General features: G+C 47.7%; 1 protein-coding gene across 1 annotated transcript in view; it reads right to left on the bottom strand.

The window, feature by feature from the left end:
• The window catches only part of NMT1 (N-myristoyltransferase 1), a 33,968-nt gene that overhangs the window by 9,115 nt on the left and 5,865 nt on the right, over window positions 1-18,988 (bottom strand). The window contains exons 2-7 of the mRNA XM_010832418.1: window positions 13,097-13,205; window positions 10,364-10,508; window positions 3,365-3,483; window positions 2,677-2,768; window positions 1,706-1,822; window positions 778-948 (exon numbers count right to left, since the gene is read on the bottom strand). Coding sequence (XP_010830720.1) covers window positions 778-948; window positions 1,706-1,822; window positions 2,677-2,768; window positions 3,365-3,483; window positions 10,364-10,508; window positions 13,097-13,205 — 753 coding nt within the window. The remainder of the gene's footprint in view (window positions 1-777; window positions 949-1,705; window positions 1,823-2,676; window positions 2,769-3,364; window positions 3,484-10,363; window positions 10,509-13,096; window positions 13,206-18,988) is intronic.

An 18,988-nucleotide genomic window follows, 5' to 3' on the forward strand; every position in this document is an offset into this window, starting at 1 on the left:
GGCCAGCAGGTGGCATGAGAGAGCCATCAGGCCCCACTTGAGCAGGCCACCCAGGAGCTCCGTACCCCACAGTGAGTGCAGAGCGTACCCCACAGTGAGTGCAGAGCGGCCACAGTTCTTCCCATAATTTCTTCCTCAAGTTCACAAGCCCCTCCTCCGTACCAGCAGTTGTCTTGGGACAGGAGTCCTCACTCGGGGAATCAAATCAGTGGAAAAGACCCGAGGTTCTCCAAACGTCCGGCCTCCCTCCTCTTTGGCACCTAACTGATGTTTTCACTTTAGAAGCTCTTAAGGCAGAGAGTACTCAATTGTTCCAAAGAACTTTCAAAGACAGAGGTTTTGCTTGGTTCACAGAGATGAGACATGCTCTCTTTGGCCCACATAATATTCAGAACAAAACAGAGCCACTCATTTAAAACTATAGGACATTTACCATAAAGAACCAGATTTGGGCTCAGCCTTTAAAACAAACCCCCAGCAGACTGACCCCCTGCCATTTCCACATGGCAGGAATCAGAGGGAGCTAAGAAAGCCTGACCCCTTTGGACAGGGCATACGCTGTGCAGGCTGTCGTTCCTACTGACTCCCTTTCACTCCCCGTGTGCCCTACTCGGCTCCTGTGGGCACCACCCCCCACCTTTTCAGACACCAGAACAGCGGATGCTCTCGGCCATGCACTGAGCTGAGGGGCAGAGCTGTGACTCATGGTGACACAAGCTCCCCAACTAGAGTGGGCACACCACCATTTCGAGAACCTCTCCAAGAAGAGGTTTTTACCTGCAGGTGCCGACAGGCTTTGGTAACACCACCCCGGCAGTGTAAACAGCTTGGAAGATGCCCTCCAGGTGAACCCGCCGGGTTATCTCACGGATCAGCACTGGAGCCACTCTCTTGGAGCGCAGCTTCTTGTGGACACACAGGAAGTTGATCTCTACCATCTTCTTCTCTCTGCAGAGTCAAGAGAAAACCCAGGGTCGAGGCTTTTACCAGGCGAGGCCATCCCTTAAAGCATGGGAGGCCCGTGTAGGGAGCGGGGCCCCCAGCACAGGCTCATGTTCTGGCCCCACCTGTGCTCAGCAGCTAGGAACACCCTCCCATCGCCCTGCTCTGCTGCACTAGGCAAGGAACCTGGTCTCTCCTCAACACAGACTCTACTTCCAAAGAGGGACTCAAGCAAACTCCTTTATTTAAGGCACCACCGGCATCTTCCTGGTGAAGCCCCCAGAGCAAGCTGAGCGAGCCCCATCTTCAGCCATCAGGAACCCCACAGAAGTCAAGGACTATCCTACGATTTCAGGGGTTCTGACTCCCCCAAGCGCAGAAGGCTGTGGTAGATAAATGGTTCTGACATTTCCAAAGAAACGGAGAGCAGAGCTGGAAGGCCCCACGACCGTGGGTATGAGTCACACCAGCCCACTTCTGAGTGGCTCGAGCATGGCGATGCGTGACTGGCATAAGTGCCAACAAGCTGGTCAGGGAGTGGGTCAGCCCTCAGGGCGGACCCCTTCCAGCCCAGGTCACAGACAAGAGCTCCAGCAACAATTCAGAGCAAGATGGGCAGTTCCTATTATGAATTTCTATTCCTAGGAACCCAAGTTCCCTCCCTTCAGGGGAATTTCCCTCCTGCTTCTATGGAAGCTATGTATATGTTTTCCCCCCACTTTCCACGGTGGGGACACGGGTCGGGGGTGGCGCTGGTGCTTACGTGTCGTAGATATGGATGTTTGCCGGGATGGCGCTGATGAACCCAACTAGTTTCCGACTCGAGACCACTCGAACCCCACAGTGCCACTGGGGGAGCCAGCCAGGCGGCCGGAGAGCCCTGGAAGAGAGACAGGAGCTGTGGGCATGGGGCTGCCTGCCAGCGGGCTGGGCAGACTGTCTGGGCCCACCACTGAGTCTGGCTCTAACCTCATGCTACCATCTCCCTGGGGAGAGAACAGCTCAATTCTCTGAAATCCACTTTCAGGCCAAATCCTCCTGGACACCAATGGGACCAAGTCACAGCCCTTTCTTGCTGCTCAGTCCACTTGGCCTATTTACCCAACCCAGGGCTGTCACACTGAAGATTTCATACTGATCCAGTTTCTTTGTGCTCACTGACTCTGACAGCCTGAGCTGGAGCCCCAGCCTCCTTGGCTCCAAATCCAGCGGGTCCCGTGGTCAGGAGCCGGCTGTGGAGCCTCTGGAGCTCTGGGCTCCATCTCCTCCCCGCCTTCCACTCTGGCGGTCTTCCTTGCCCTCCCCCTTCAGACAGGTCCCCTCTGTGCCAGCCTCATGCCCTACCTCCTTGGATATTAAATGAGGCCGGAAAGGGGAAGGAGTGCTCAGCCAGGCAAGGCCATTTCTATACAACCAAACATGCTCAGGAAATAAGACTGAAAATGACCCTCTATTCTTTTAAATCTTAGCAGGTCTCATCCCTCCTTCCCTTCTCACCTAAAGTCATTATACAACAGACGATTTTTTCTTCTGGGTACCAATTCCATAAAGGAATTTCTCACCCAGTCATTGTGCCTTACATAAAGTTTCAATTCTGAGCTCCACTGGAAGCAATCTCAAAAACCACACACTGATTTGCCATTAAAAGGCTGGCACTTAGGAGGGATGAGCAATCTGGCGCCTTGCTTTTCTGCTCTGTGGCCTCAGAACCGTAGGGAAGTCCTTACAACTCACCACAAAAGAAATTCTGGGGAATAATCAAACCGGAACATGTTATCATCATCTTCCACATAGTTCTCATTCAGGAGAGTGTAGAGTTCTTTCAGCTGCAGAGAGAAGAGGAGCCGCCTTAGAAGTATTCTGCCAGAGGCGGGGGCGGTGGGGGGGGGGGCATGGAAACCAAGGCCAATACCCTGGGGCTCCAAGCTGTTGGGAACAAGGCAAACTACCAAAAACTCTATTTAATCTCACAAATCCTTTTCATCCGGGCAGGGCAGGGACTCCTGGAACAAGCAATCTAGTGCTTAAGAGGGAAACTGAGTCACCAGGGGTAGAGGGGCAGACTTAAGCACAGAAGTGTGGCAGGCCAAGAATGTCATCCAAGTAACAGACCACTCCATCGCAAAGACAAGGGACTGAATGAACGGACGAACAGGGAAAATGAAAGCATGAAGAAGAGGTATCCACCTTGGGGAGCGAGCTGCAGGGGTTAACTCTCAACGTGCCAGAGATGCTGTGTGCTATTCAGGCGGAGTCGTGGGCAGATCCCAGAGGCAACAGATGGGAGGGATCTGCTAGCCCTGCTTGGCTCGGCTCTTCTTAGAAGAGTCCTCGAGGAAGGCCCGAGGAGAAGCCACCTTGGCTGCGTTCTCGGTGAACGCGGTGCCCTGTCCACGCTGGTGGTCAGCCCAGGCCTACTCACCACACCACGGTCCCCCAGGTCCAAAGCGTCCCAGGTGAAGCCCTGGGGCAGCGTGTAGGGCTCCTGGCGGATGTTGTCTTTGTCAGGCTCCACAGGACCATGTGTGTTCACAACTTCTCCTGCAAGCAGAGCACAGCCATGAGTTTCATCGTTGGCTTTCTTGGGGAGGGAAGGGGCTCAGCTCAAAAACTGACCTCAGCAAATTCCTCCTGTCCCCAGGAGCCCTCCATCCAAAGAACACTCTCTCCTTGGCAATGGCAGACCGTCTCTCCGGCTACCCTTGGCCCCTAACTGAGGGCCAATTTGTGGCCAAACTTCAGAACAATCCTGGGAGCCAAGGTGGCTGGTGTCTTGGACCTTCTTTTAAATCCCCCTTCAGTTACTAAATGACAAACATGTATCTTGGCTAACTTGGCTTCCTGCCTCCCAGCTGGTATAGAGTGTTGTCATGGCTCTGGCCCAGGCCCATAGACCTGGATGGATTTATAAAGAGTTGCAACAAGGCAGCTTTTGTGTCAACAGCAGTGACAATCTACCAGGCCCATTCCTGAGGTGGACAATGGCGTCCAGGCGCCGGGCTCTCTCTGGGTCCTGCCAGCCTGGGCTTTCACCGACAGGGGCCAGTTAACTGCAGCTGCCAACTCGGGCCCACGGTGTTTACAGAGCCCTGTGAGTGCCTCTGGGCTGAATCACTGAGTCTACACCACACTGCTGGGAAGTCGCCCCCTGACACAACATCCCCGCAGGATAGACACCCCTCCCCTGTGCAATACACAAGGGGTACAGGGGATGCCGAGAAGAGAGCCCTGATTCCTAGCCCCAGCCAAACTAAACCTATCTGACAGAACTCGGACGCATCAGCCACATCATTTCGGCCCCTGGAATTATTTGGCCCTGGTAGTTTCTACAGTTCAGAGCTTATTCGTTCATGCTCACAACTCAGAAGAGGGAATGTTTAGTACACTTTAAACACGGAGCCTTCGGGACTTCCCTGGTGGTCCAGTGGTTAAGAGTTCACCCACCAATGCAGGGAACATGTGTCCCATCGCTGGTCCGGGAAGATTCCACATGCTGTGGAGCAACTAAGCCTGTGCGGCACAACTACTGAGCCCGCGCTCTGCAACAAGAGGAGCCGCTGCGATGAGAAGCCTGCGCACCACACCTAGGAAGGAGCCCTGGCTCACTGCAACTAAAGAAAGACCTTGTGCAGCAACGAAGACTCAGCACAGCAATAAATACATAAAATTTTGGAAAAAAAAAAAAATGGAGTCTTTGAAGAGAGAGAGCAACACTGACATACATACACCACCATGCGTAAAGCAGCCAGTGAGCTAGTGGGAGGCTGCTGCACAGCACAGGGAGCCCTGCTCGGAGCTCCGTGATGGCCTAGAGGGGCAGACAGGGGTGGGGGAGGGAGGCTCAAGAGGGAGGAGATAGAGACAGTGCTAACGGCTGGTTCGAGCTGTTGCGTGGCAGAAACCAACACAACACTGTAAAGCAATTATTCTCCAATTACAAACAAAAACAAAGAGAAGACAACAAAAATTTTTAAAAAATAAATAAGGAGCCTTTACAGAGGACCCACTGAGTCCATGGCTCCCAGCACAGGGCTCTGCACATTCCTGTCATTCAGCTCAAGCTGTTACTGATGGTCAGACTCCTGACCCAAACACAGTGTTCTAATGTGTAACAGGCAACTGTGGACCCTACCAGGGATGGGTCAGTGGGGCAGGTGTAGTGGAAATGGTTGCATCTGGCCATGAGCCAAGGAAAACACCATGAGGACTGACCATCTAACTCTCGCCCAGCACATTTACTGAACACCGGCTGGACATCATGCACCAGGACAGGGCTGGGAAAATGTCCCTGGCCTCACAAGACATACCATCTTCTGGGGAAACAGTCAAGAAACAAGTCATAACCAATGTGCTAAGGGTCAAAGACTGCAAACAGGCAACACTGGGGTCACAGAAAGGAAGAATCCGGTTGACTCCTATTTATAAGCTGCTCTCAAGTGAAGGTTTCCTTGGGAGAAAGGCTATATTTTTCTCCCCTAGTTTAGAAACTGGCCTTTTGATTAATTTATAAAGTAGTCCTTGTGAATTAATTGACTAGAAGTCAATCCACTTTCATTTCCTTGCCATGTATAATTTTTTGAGCCTTATAAGCCAAGGGCCAGACCCCTGGGAAACACCACGGATCCCTACTCTAGTCTTGAGTAGGTGCTAATCTATTTTCCCTATCTTGTTTTGAGTTTATACCCCCTTTTATTTAAACTTCAGAACCCTTTATCATTTTTCCCCAAGATGATCTCACAGACAAGATACAAGTGATCCTCCTCACCAGATGACAATAGTCTCAAGGCCAAATCATTTCATTCAGGCTGGCTACCAGGTCCTGCCCACACCAGGCACTGCCATTTGCACCTTCACCATCTGTTCTCAGAATCCTAGACAGCGCCAGCTCTGGGGCAGGAGCTGGTGAATGACATGGATGCAGGTCCTTGTCATCATGGGGCCCAAAGAGACAAAGCAAGCAGGCACTTGCCACTCAGCATAATGAAAGTCCGCAATAATGAAGTATGGGGGGATGAGGAGGAGATGGAGAAAAGACCTCTTAGAAGAAACATCTAAAGATGTGACCTCAGGGATGTTCCTGGCGGTCCAGTGGTTAAGATTCCGTGCTTCCACTGCAGTGGGCACAGGTTCGATCCCTGGTCAGGGAACTAAGATCCTGCATAAAAAGAAAAAAAAGATGTGATTTCAAGGATAATTAGGAATTAGGCAGGGGTAGACTGGGTGGGGCAGGGAAGGGGGGTACACTGCAGAAGAACAGAGTCAAGACCTGGAGATGAAAGGAGGGGAAGAAACTAGGAGACAAGGCTGAAGAGAAGAGCGGGGGCCAATCGTGGAGGACCCTGCAAGCTGCGAGAGGCTGGACTTTATCCTAAGGGCGGTGGGACATCCTGAATGGGTCTTTAAGGGGGATGGTAGGGAGCAGTGACATCCTGAGGTCTGAATTGTACAAAGAGCACTCAATAAGTGCTTGTCAACTGAGTGAATTTGTATACAAAATATTCAACTGGTAAGTCTTGATCTGTGTGTTGACAAACTTGTTCTCATAGGTTGCTACTGCTGCTAAGTCACTTCAGTCATGTCGAACTCTGTGCGACCCCATAGACGGCAGCCCACCAGGCTCCCCCGTCCCTGGGATTCTCCAGGCAAGAACACTGGAGTGGGTTGCCATTTCCTTCTCCAATGCATGAAAGTGAAAAGTGAAAGTGAAGTCGTTCAGTCGTGTCCGACCCTCAGCGACCCCATGGACTGCAGCCTACCAGGCTCCTCCGTCCAGAGGATTTTCCAGGCAAGAGTACTGGAGTGGGGTGTCATTGCCTTCTTCATCTCATAGGTTATCTCAAGGCTATTTACCATTTGCAAGACAAAGCTGACAAAGCAGAGTGAGAGGAAACACTGAGAAAGAAGCAGCCACTCAGAACAGACTCGCAGTTTGGGGTGCCGGCAATGTTGAGAGCAGCCCAGGGGTCCTGCCCGCCACCTTCTACTGGCTCATGAGCACCTCTGGCCAAGGAGGTGGGGGCTGCTTCTCAGGGGGCAGAAATGCAACCAGTTGTCTCCGGGCTTCCATGAACCGGCTGTGGAGGACACTGGGAACTTTGAAAGACAAACCTGGGCTTTCAATGGTTCCTTTCTGCACACTCTACCCCTAAACTCTCTCTCTGCCTTCTAATACTCAAGATCCAAAAGTAAGCACCGCAGGGCAACTGTGAAGGACTTGGGAGAAAAGAATGCGAGATCTGGGAGACCTTAAGCCAAGCAAGCAGGACAAGGGAAGGACAGAGTGAGAAAACCTCTCTTTCAGGGCCCAGGGCAACCAAGCCCAAGTCGGCGTTCTCCCTTTCTTTGGTAGAGTTACTTTCTAAACTAATCTAACTGTGGCCAGATTCCAACCCACTAAGGCCAGGCAAAGAAAAAGGATTCCTCATCCTTCCATTAGTGTGGGAAAAGGAGTGACTTTTAAAAAGAAGAATGACACAGTCTGAAAAAGGGGATGAGAAGCTGATTTGGGCACACAAGAGAACTATTATACAGCTGAAAACACTGGCTGTTTAGAAGCCTTTCAATGGTGAACTTAGGATGATTGTCTACTTGAAATTAGGAGGATGACTTTAAAGAATTCTGGGTCTCTTGAAAGTGTTAGTTGCTCAGTCGTGCCTGAGTCCTCTGAGACCCCATGGGCCTGCCAAGCTTCTCTGTCCATGCAGTTCTCCAGGCAAGAAGACAGGAGTGCGTAGCCATTCCCTTCTCCAGGGGATCTTTCCAACCCAGGGATCACACCTGGGTATCCTGCATTACAGCCAGAATCATTACCGTCTGAGCCATGAGGGAAGCCCCTAGGTCTCTTGAGTGGAATACAATCTAATTCTAACTCTCCCCACAAGTCGGGCAGTGCGGCAAACACAGGACATTTGATATGCTTGAGATTCAAAATTACTAGCCCTCATTTAAGTGGAAAAAATGAAAGCAAGAAGCTATAAATGACACCACCCAAAGGACACTCAGAAGCAGAACTAGGGTGACACCTCAGCCACGTGGACCACCCGATGCCTGTGATGCAGTACTTTCTATCGGCTAACTCAGACACAGAGGAGGAATCCTTTATTTGGACTTGACTGACCTGAAAGGCAGACTGGCCAGACACTCGCAGTGATCCCTCTTCCAAAAAGTCCCACACTCCACGCTGCCACAGGCACGGGGTGAGGAAACAAAACTGAGCCAGGACTTCCCTGGCGGTCCAGTGGCTAGGACTCACACTCCCCGTGTAGGGGGCCGGCGTTCAGTCCCTGGTTGGGGAGCTGGATCCCATATCCCACCACGAAGGTCAGAGATCATGCATGCCTCAGCTAAGACCCAATGCAGCCAAATAAATAAATAAATAGTAAAAAAAAAAAAAAAAAAACTGAGCCTCATTTCCCCTTTCTGAGATCATGCAGGTCCCGGTGAGGAGTACTGTGGCTTTTTCATAAGCTTTCTGAGAATAAAACTGGAGCGCCCTCTAATTTACAGGTGGAGAAACTTTGGCAAACAGCAAAGAGCAAATGAGCTGAAGCAAGAGAGAAGAGAACTCCATTATGCTAACCTGCCTCCTGACCAGGTGCCATGTCTGTGAAGAACGAAGTCACCCGTTTGCAAATTCTTAATGAAAAATCAAATCAAACCAAAACTCCATCTGAACACAGCAAAGGTGGAGGCTTCCCTGTTAGTCCAGTGGCTAAGACTCCACGCTCCCAGTGCAGGGGTCCCAGGTTTGATCCTTGGTTGGGGAATTAAGATCCCACATGAGGCAACTCAGGAGAGTTCAAACACCGGAACTAAAGATCCCACATGCCACAACTAAGACCCAGACCAGTCAAATAAACAAACAGATAAATAATAAATATTAAAAAAACCACAAAACCCAGTAAAGATGCATGTCAGCTTCCTCTGAATGTCTCTCTGTGTAATCCACTTAGAGGTGGAGCATGTAGCTCTTGATTCTTCCTAGGGGAGTGGTCACTGGGACCCGTTACTAGTAATGCCCGACTAACAGCATTTATTGTTCGGTCGCTCAGTTGCGTCTGACTCTGTGACCCCATGGACTGTAGCATGCCAGACATCCCTGTCCTTCACTATCTCCCAGAGTTTGCTCAGATTCATGTCCATGTGATCCAAAGCCTTGCTGGAGGGCTTAGCCAGTGGCCTGGAACCTGGATGGCCTGGGCAGCCCGACAGACCTGGTGGATGGGTCAGGGCAGGGTTCTAGTCAATAGACTTCAATAGAACAGTGCCTGCTGCCCGTTCACCACCCATAACGACCTGGGCACTGCTTTGCTCTCCACCCCATAGGGACACATCTCAGCCTGTTTCTGGACTGTGACTAAGCTGCCTGCAAACCATGTGCTTCAGAGCAGAGCTTCTCAAACTTTCAAAGTGGACGCAAAGCCCCTGCAGGTTCTGATTCTGCAGGCCTGGGGCTTGAGCGTCTGCGTGTCTACCAGCTGTTCAGCAATGCCCGCCCACCCTGCTGTTTGGAGGGGCACGCTCTGGAGTAGACGACTCTACTTGGGCACAGATGCCCCCTCCCCTTACCAGCCTTCCGCTGTGCCCTTGGCCCTCCTCCCCACCACACACAGTCAGCTCTCACCGTGTCTTAACACGGACAGCCTGAAGGTTACCTACGTTTGTGGTTCACACATACTTTTTTTTTTTTAACATACCTACTTTTCCAGTCACACAGAAAATAGAAATTGGGCTACCGATGGGTCCAGAATCATGATGCAACCACTACAGAAACTTCCTGGCAATAATGCCATCTGCAGTCACCATGGAGGCGAGCTGTGGCTGGGTGTCAGCAGGCATCTCTAACCTGCTACAACCAGTCCCTTCTGGAATGCACTTATTTTCTGCCCGTCCCACCCTTCTGAGAGTTCATCATAGCTTTTTGAAGAGGTGCCAACCAAACCTGTATATAGTAGTCCAGGTGTTAAGCCATAACCGTTAATCAAAATGTCAAGTCATTTTGCATTCAGTCAGCACAGCACACACTGTCTGAAAGGCAAGGGAGGAGGTGGGGGACTGGCCCATTCCGGATTAAACACCTGCCCAGATATACAAGACAGTCTCTATAAAATCTGTGTGAAGCAATACATACATGGGCGCACATCCCCACTCATCATGTGCCAAGGCAGTCTTTCTTTGCAGATTTATACTGGATGATGATGGACTAAAAGGACCATTGTTTATCCTCCATATGGGCTACTGTGAAATGATAAAGTCCCTGAACATCAGTCTTTTCTGAACCGCACTGTAAAGACTACCCTCTAAAAATGGCCACCAAGGAACAATAGGACTCTCTTGTCCTTCCCCACAAATCCCGAGTGGAACCCTTAGCGTGGCTTAGGCGCTCCCGTGCCCTCTCCTCGGGAAGAAGGCACATACATACCCAATTTGGGGACAGGCTGCGTGTCCCAGAACTGGTAGCTTCGTTTGCTAGCCTCTTCCATGGTTTTCGCAGGTCCCTGACCCACTGAAAAAAGTTCAATAGCCTTCTGTATTTCCTGGATCCTCTCTGCTGGCAAAGAGTTCATCTGAACAAGACAAAGTTGGGGAGAGAAAAGGCTCATTATGTTAATAAGCATTTTTGATTCATTCACGTTCAGGAGTTAAGGGAGTACAACTCAAAGAAGGGGTGTGGCTTCTCAGAGGTTAACTGCTGTAGGACAACTGGAAAGAGTGATTGATGATGAGCCGTGTGGTGGGTGGGTGCTTCCTACAGGGTTTCTCCTCTTCTTAGTCTTATGATGTTTGACGGCAAAACCTGGCTTAGTGTAAAATTTCAAACATGCGGCAATGTAAATACACACAGAAGGTAAAAACCCAACAGTCCTGTCCCTCAAATATAACCCTTGTCATCAGCAGTCTTAAATTTGGGAGGTGGGGTGGGAAAAGGAAAATATAATCTCAGACTTTTCTGCATACAAGTTCCAAACACACACACGATTTTCAAAAACTCAAATTGAATGGCAGAGTATTATTTTACTGACTGTTCTTCTTTAAATACTGAATCTTACAGGCCATTCCAGGGGGTCACGTGGACCTGCCCATTCAACAACTGATTCCCCTATGAGCACAGACCACAATTTATCTGGCCAACCTTCTCCCACTGGGCATTTGGTGATCCTGGTCTTCAGTTTTACAGACAGTGCTATAATGAACTTTCTTCTGCATCTATTTTTTGCTCACTGAATAGGTCCTTCTGCAGGATAAAGTTTAAGAAAGGAAGATTGCTGGATCAAAGGGGATGCACATTTGAGATTACATATATTATCAATTTACTCTTTAAGAAGAGAGTATCAATTAAGAAAACAATGAACAGTATATGAGAGTATGTTTCTCAAGACTCTCATCATTAGATTTACCAAATCTTAAACTCTGCCAATCTAGGGGGGGAAAATAGTTGCTTTAATTTTCATTGTAAGTTGAACCATCTTTTCATATAAAAACCTTTTTCTTTGTGAATGGCCTGCTTATTTCATTAAACTGACTGACTTATGTATAGTGCAAATAATTGCCCACTTTGTTATCTTTTGACTTTTTCAGAGAAGTTTGATAGTTGTCACTTTTTCTTTTATGGCTTCTGGATCTTATGTCCAGTTTCAGATTCTACAAATACCTTTAGGTTCCTCTAATACTTTACTACTTCCTTTTTTCATTTAAATTGTAAAGGCAAGGGAGACTACAAACCCATATATTTATATTGCTCATTCCTGGGAGGCAGAACTCTTAAGTGATTTTCATTTTGTTCCTGTTGCCAGGTTTTTCCCTACACTCCTTATAACGTATGGCATCATTCTCATAAAGAGAAAAACAGAAGGGCTATGCAAATGGTGTTTTGCTGCGATTTTCTCATTTTGAAGTGAACCAGTTTGATAAAGGTTTGAGTTCAAACCCCCACCATCCAAACACCCACTCCCAGAGAAAGAAACAAACAAGAATCCCTGAAACGGAAGTAGGGCTTGGGCTTGGATTCCTGACTGAAAGACCTGGGTAAACCACTTCCTCACATTTTTAAAATGGGAAGACAACCACCTACCTTGTAGAGAAGTTGAAGGCACCTCGTTAATTTAAACGATGTGCCTGGCAAGAACCTAGCTAGCCAACATTGTAGTCAACAATGGTGACTTCTTTTTTTTCATAGTGGGTTTGGTATTGAAAATATTAAAAAACTGCTTGAAGCTGTATTTCAATAAGGTAGAAGATTTGAGGTGGAGTATAACTTTTGAGGCATAAAGCAAAGGTGGGTATACTGATGAGACTAGATTTTTTGTGAGGCTTGTAAACTGAAGTTAATACTAAAAGGAATTATGGATCTGTTTTGAGCTTCCTCCAGGGCCTGCTTTGAAGAGGATAGCACTTATCTGAAATAAAAGGTTTTCTTTTCTTTTTAAGAAACGTTAGTCTTTATTTCTTTATTTAAGGTCTTAAGACCAGACTGTGTGTGGCATATGGGATCTTAGTTCCTGACCAGGGATCAAACCTCCTGCATTAGGAGCTCAGAGTCTTAACCATTGGACCACCAGGGAAAACCTAAAAGGTTTTCTTTTCTTAATGTTATTTTATTTACAAAACAAAACAATCTTTACCCACACTTCTGTGTTTCGTGTCCGCATGTCAGCCTTAGACATAAGCTTTAGGCCAGTGGTTCTCACCTATGGAACTCAGAAATGGGCTCTGTGGGGGTCTTAGTTCTCAGTACTGTGACTATGGCATCAAGAGAATGCTTGAGAAACATAAAGGTCTGCCTTAAAAGGAACAGACCTTCATTTTCATAGTGGTGGGGACTGAAAAGGCCAGGAACCACTACTCTAGGCCGCAGGGGGCTGTCATAAGGGAATTACTCTCCAGCACCTAGCACAGCACCACCTGCAGCTGTGCACCTGTAAATTCTGAGGGGGCGCTATGCTCGGGGGTCAAAGTCGCATCTGCTGTGCCTCTCAGGGTAGGACAGCAGCTTCATCACCTAGGTCTAGGGCAGCAGGGGGAGCCTACCCCTCCATCTTGAAGTAATACCAGTGGAGACTGGCAATCTATTACATTGTTCCCATGCATTTATCCCAACGCACTCTCTTCTGAAAGAGCAACTCTCAGGCCCAAGAAAACAGAGCCTCCTTGTTACCTTCACAGGCTGATCCTGGGCTGAATCTGTCTCGCTGCCTTTCTCTTTCTTCTTTTTTTGTTTCTTTTTCTTCTTTTTGGCTCCAGTGTCATTGGCTGGACTCAAACCACTGTAAGACAAAGTAAATACTGATGCAGGCTTTTTAAAAAATCATCTGTTTTGAGCTGCACTGACAAAGAGCTTTCTGTGGAACCAGACCTTTCTTAATCAAGCCTGTGGGCTTCAGAAGCAGACCAGAGAATCCAGGCCCCAGAAGGGGCATTTGGAGAATGCCAACGGACACAGCTCTCCTCTCCACTCCACTCCCAGCAAGGAGGGAGAGTGCCCAGGGAGGGAGCCATGTGCAAGGAACAGCCTATTTGTTTGAAAGGACCTCTTCTGTTCTTGCTTCTATTTTATGTGGTTTATTTTCTTTAGTTTTTTGGCTGCGCCAATTGGCTTGAAGGATCCTAGCTCCATGACCAAGAATGGAACCTGGGCCCTCAGCAGCGAGACAGTGTAGTCCTGACTCCTGGACCACCGGGGAATTCCAATGGTTCCTTTCCTTTAGATTGCCAGGATGCTCGCATCAGAGGTAAATGTAATTAGTAACAGGGCATTCATGTTACCAACTCTTCCTTAGAGTCCAAAATTTAAAGGGATGACAGCCCAAAGTGATCTTTTGGAAACTCTTCCTCACTTCCACTTCCCCCATCCCACTGCACTGGGTTCTCTGAGCTGCCCCAGCTGAACCTAAGATACAAGGCGGCTCTGGAAGGGAGGAAGGAGCAAGGAAAAGGGTAGCTTAATGTTGCTGTGATCTGTGTCTAAAATAGTCAAGCGATCATGAGAAATGCCTAAATCAGGCCTGTAGGATAGAGGACAACTGTCAGCCGGCAAAACCCAGCGCTAGGAATCTTGGGAAAACATCAACAATGAATACCCAGCCAGCCCTGCTCAGAAGAGATTCACAGGCAACATGTGTGCGTGTGAACCACAGCAACGGGGATTTCCTCCTGCTGCTTTCCTTCTGCATGACTCACTCAATGAAGGAAGCAAAAACAACTTCTTAGCCATATTTAATCGTTTTCTACAGGCTTTTAAAAAATTGTTCTCTGTATCCTCTCTCCACACTTCTACTGAGACACAAATCACATATTACACTGTGTTTTGCTAACATTTTTTTCATTTATTCGCTCCCAAATGCTTTCTCCCAATTCTTGTTGAGTTTCGGATATTAGTTTTGATTCTGGGTTTCCTTCATTTTACTGATGAATTTTAAGGTTCACTTTGAAGCCTGCTTTTCCTAATCACCATCAAAGTTAAGTTCCTGCCATGTTTTCAGTGATTTTGGCATTGTCAGTCTGGGAGTAATGCCGGACTCTCACGCTGCCATTCTCTCTGGAAATGTTCCATTAAATAAGGTAAAAAAAAAGGCCTTCTCTGGTGGCTCAGTGGTAATGAACCCACCTGCCAATGCAAGAGAGACAGATTCAATCCCTGGTCCAGGAAGATCCCACATGCCTTGGAGCAACAAAGCCCGTGCACCACAACTACTGAGCCTGTGCTCTGAAGCCCAGGAGCCACAACTATTGAGCCCACCTGCTGCAAACACTGAAGTCCCGGTACTCTAGAGCCCGTGCTCTGCAACAAGAGAAGTCACTGCAATGAGAAGCCGGCACACCATGTCTATAGAGCAAGCCCCCGCTTGCTAGAGAAAAGTCCGAACAGCAACGAAGACCCAGCACAGCCAAAAAAAAGAATTTTTTTTTTTCAAGAAAGTCAAAATTAGGAGTCCAATCAAAGGGTACCGTAAACCCTAATCTGCAGATCAGCTAAGTGCAGGGTATTGTTTTTGCTGTATAGGCTAGTAACCAATTTTCAAAGAATTAAAATAGTATAAAATACATTTTACATACCATTGTGGTAAGTACTATTTAAGCTTTATTTTATAATTCAGAAAGGCTTCATGGTCTTAAAGTGCCTGCAAGTTGTTATGAATATTAACTCTCATCTCCTAGTACGTGAGGTAGGGAGCAGGCAATGTGCTGCCATTTCCTGTTGCAGAATGTCTTCCTTGTCCTGGCTGGGGGGCAAGGCAATGGCACCCCACTCCAGTACTCTTGCCTGGAAAATCCCATGGGTGGAGGAGCCTGGTGGGCTGCAGTCCATGGGGTCGCAAAGAGTCGGACACGACTGAGCGACTTCACTTTCACTTTTCACTTTCATGCATTGGAGAAAGAAATGGCAACCCACTCCAGTGTTCTTGCCTGGAGAATCCCAAGGATGGCGGAGCCTGGCGGGCTGCCATCTATGGGGTCGCACAGAGTGAGACATGAGTGAAGCAACTTAGCAGTAGCAGCAGCAGTCCTGGCTGGAAGCACTCCCATCCACACTTCATGACCTTACACTTGGACTAAAGGAATCCCCAGCCTTTCCTGGATCTCCTTGACTCACAACTGCTCTGCCTTATCCTAAACTCTGCATGGCAGTGGGACACGCCAATGTGAAAATGGCTTTCCACGTGTCCCTCCCATGCTTGAAAGTCTACGGTGACGGCGGCTTCTAACTCTAGAAGGTATCCGACCCAGCTTTCCCCTTGGCCCCTCACATTCAGTCCCCATCTAGCTCATCCACCCTCACCACCCCTGCTCTGGAGTAAGTGTGCCTGCACCCATGGGGCCAGGCCTCTCATCAGGCCCCTGGTGCAGAAAGACTGAAATCAGAGAGATCACGTCAAGGCTGGAGGTTACTTTACTCCCAGCATAAGGTCATGAAGTGCAGATGCAAATGCACTTCCTAGGTATCATATCAGTGGGACCCAGAAGGCACAACACAGAAGGAAAACCGATAATACTGAGGGCGGAATAAGGCAAACTCCCTAAAACTAGAAGCTCAGCAGAACCCCCAAGGCCATGGCAAAGAACAGGAACTTTGAAGCCATTTATAAACTGAAGATAAAAGTTTTTCTCTTATTATCTCAACTTTGATATCTTGCACAGGCCTGTTTGCAGTCTATGACAACTCTACTGTGGTTTGCTGATTCCAGAGACATTCTCACTTCAGTCTCAGGATTATAAGGTTTAAAAGCTGGTTGATGGCAGGAGACAAAGCAGGGTTCCATTGCTGATACAGTTTATAAGTCCCTACTCATTTCAGCTTATGGGAGGAATTCTCTGGTCCCTGTAAGTGAATTACAGTAAGAATTGTTTTTTATGGGAAAAAAGCATCAAAAAGGTTAAAGTGAAGAACTGCTGCATATTAACCAGCTGGACACTTACTAAACACAATTTCACATAAGGAAAATAGAAGAAATTACTTCCTCCAACTGTAGACATCTTTTCATGTGGGCGAAATCCCTAAAAAGTTCCCTTCCTGCCTTTGTTCTTGCGGTTCAGTGGAAGCAGCCATCTCTTCACAGACCCCATTTCTGGGGAAGGACCTTGGGCTGAACTCTCGTTCTGTTTTATGCGTTACTAATACAAGTGTCTGGCAAACTCCAAGACCTAAACTCAGACTGGAGAGCTCATTTCATTTTCCTTGTATTGGCTTGAATCTGCACATGTAGTTACTGAGCAACAATCCTGTCTCAACCTGTACATGAAGAACACGGAGAGGAGACGCTTGAAGAACAAAGGGAAGTTTCAAAGAAAAGTCAGTCACTGAGCGACCAGGTACTGAGCCACCTTCATAAGAACATCATGAGCTCATCACGGTCTCTCAGTTAACAAGTCAAACAGGAAGACAAATGACTCAGAGAAGAGACTTCCAAGGAGCCCAGGAGGGTTAGCTTTCTAGGTGATTATAATAACTTTAATTATCCGTAAGAAACCAAACCAAGCTCAGAGGCCTTGAGAGTAGGTCTTAGGAAATATTAAGGGTAGCTTCTTAGGAAGCCAACACCATTTCACAGAAGGATGGGCTCAATTCGGATTTAGGAAGAACGAAACCAAAGGACCCCATGGAAGCAAGGCTGGTCCTCCTCAAAAGAATTTGGCTTCATTTTTAAAGGGACCTGAGTCCATCCCCACTGGGTGGGTATCCCTGGGCATGCTGGGACTCTGCAAATGAAAACAAAAAATCTCTCAGAGATCTTACTAAACCTGTCAGTCACCCTAACATACTTCAAAGGGATGGGCCAGCGCCTTGGAATATGGCAAATCAAAGTCTACCTTTGGTTCATTTGGTTCCAAAATAATAAGCAGAGAATTAGTGAAACTTGCCAGCTCTTTTTTTTTTTTGGAGAAGGGGCTGTTTGCCTGCAATGGAAAAGGAGACAAGAATTCACATAAAAATTTTGGAATGTACATTCTAAAGTAAAGCTGACCAACTCATTAACGACCAACCTAGCAAGTATGGGATGAATGAACAGAATGACAAAACCAGGAACAAGGAAGAAAAGCGATCATGAAATGTCATTTTTAAAGGAAGGTCAAAATATTCTAAGTTCAAACAAGTAAGAAATCCTATGGATGCTCTGGAAGAAAGTCAGGGCTGGGGGAGGAGATGGAAAAGGAACCTCAGTACTTATTTCTAGAAGCAGAACACAGCATCAGAGTGTGAGCGTGGTGGGAGGGAAGGGCAAGCTGACAAGAACAGCAACGAAGCTCTAAACAGGAGCAGGGTGGGTCCACGACTTGGGCCTCCTCTTAATCCTGCTGATGCCAAAGTCCACTCAAAGGCGCGGGGCTGTGGGACAGAAAGCTGTTATCATGGAAGCTAAACCACCGGGGCTGGAAGGAGCTCTCAGGGCCATCTGGCTTAACCTGTTGTTTACAGAAGAGGAAACCAAGGCCCAGGGACGTGAGGCATCAACGAACTGACTGGAACCCAGGGACAAGTCACCAATCTAAGGACCTGGCTCACTCCACTCCCAAACACTAAAGTCTCATTCCCTGTGAGAATTTCTCTGAGAACCTTCAAAAGCCCTAAAACAAATTTCTGTGTGACAGATGAGCAGATACTAAAGGCAAGGAGAGTGAGCCACGTTTTACCCAGGAAGCCTCCCCTGGATACTCCAGCTCGCGTGCTCCTTGAGGCCTGTCTCTTTTATGGTTATGATCTCCCGTACAATTTAATACTTTACATATAATAATGGGTTGCTGCCTGGCTTCCTAATGAGATAAAAAAAATTTCCCTGAGTCTAGGGACCCCATCTTACACAGCTGTTTCTCACAGCATCCCTAGTTATGCTGAGCACACAACTGAGAGTTCACCAAATACGTGCTTGACTGATGCTTTCCAGGCGTAATAGACCAAAATAAAACCCTGAGAAGCTACAGCCCAAAAGAGGGGCAACAAAACATCTTCAGCAATATTTCCAGAGGACAGCTGCGCCAATGTTCTAAGAGAGTGGTATCGATGCGGGGCTCTTTTGAGCCACTGTTTGAGATTTTAAATGATCAAATTTCTCATCCAATTTTCAACTCTCTTATTGTCTCCTCCCTCCTTAGGACCTGTTCTATTCCTACAAGTTAAAACAAAAAAGCTCCATTTTAACCATTTCCAATGGTTCCAATGTCTGAAACACAGACCATGGGTTTAGGTTTGATTATAGATCAAAAGAAAAAAAAAAGAGTTCAGAAAAGGAAACTCACAACTTTCGGTTACCTGTTTTCCACCTCCTAGAAGTAGAATTAAGCTGGAAGTTAATTTTTTAGGCTCAAATTCAAAATCTCCGTAGAAACTTACTAAATAAATAACTAGCCTCCAAACATCCTTTTGATGCCACTTGTAGACATCAGGAAATTCTTCTGCAAGTCAATTTTTTTTTCTTTCTATTTTTTGGCCACACAGCAGCTTGCAGGACCTTAGTTCCCCTACCAGGGATTATACTCAGGGCCACAGCTGTGAAACCGCTGAGTCCTAACCACTGGACTCCCAGGAAACTCCCCTGCTGCAAATCAATTTACT

Source organism: Bison bison, unplaced genomic scaffold (assembly GCF_000754665.1).
Source record: "Bison bison bison isolate TAMUID 2011002044 unplaced genomic scaffold, Bison_UMD1.0 scf7180017861046, whole genome shotgun sequence".
In the NCBI taxonomy this organism is placed as follows: domain Eukaryota; kingdom Metazoa; phylum Chordata; class Mammalia; order Artiodactyla; family Bovidae; genus Bison; species Bison bison.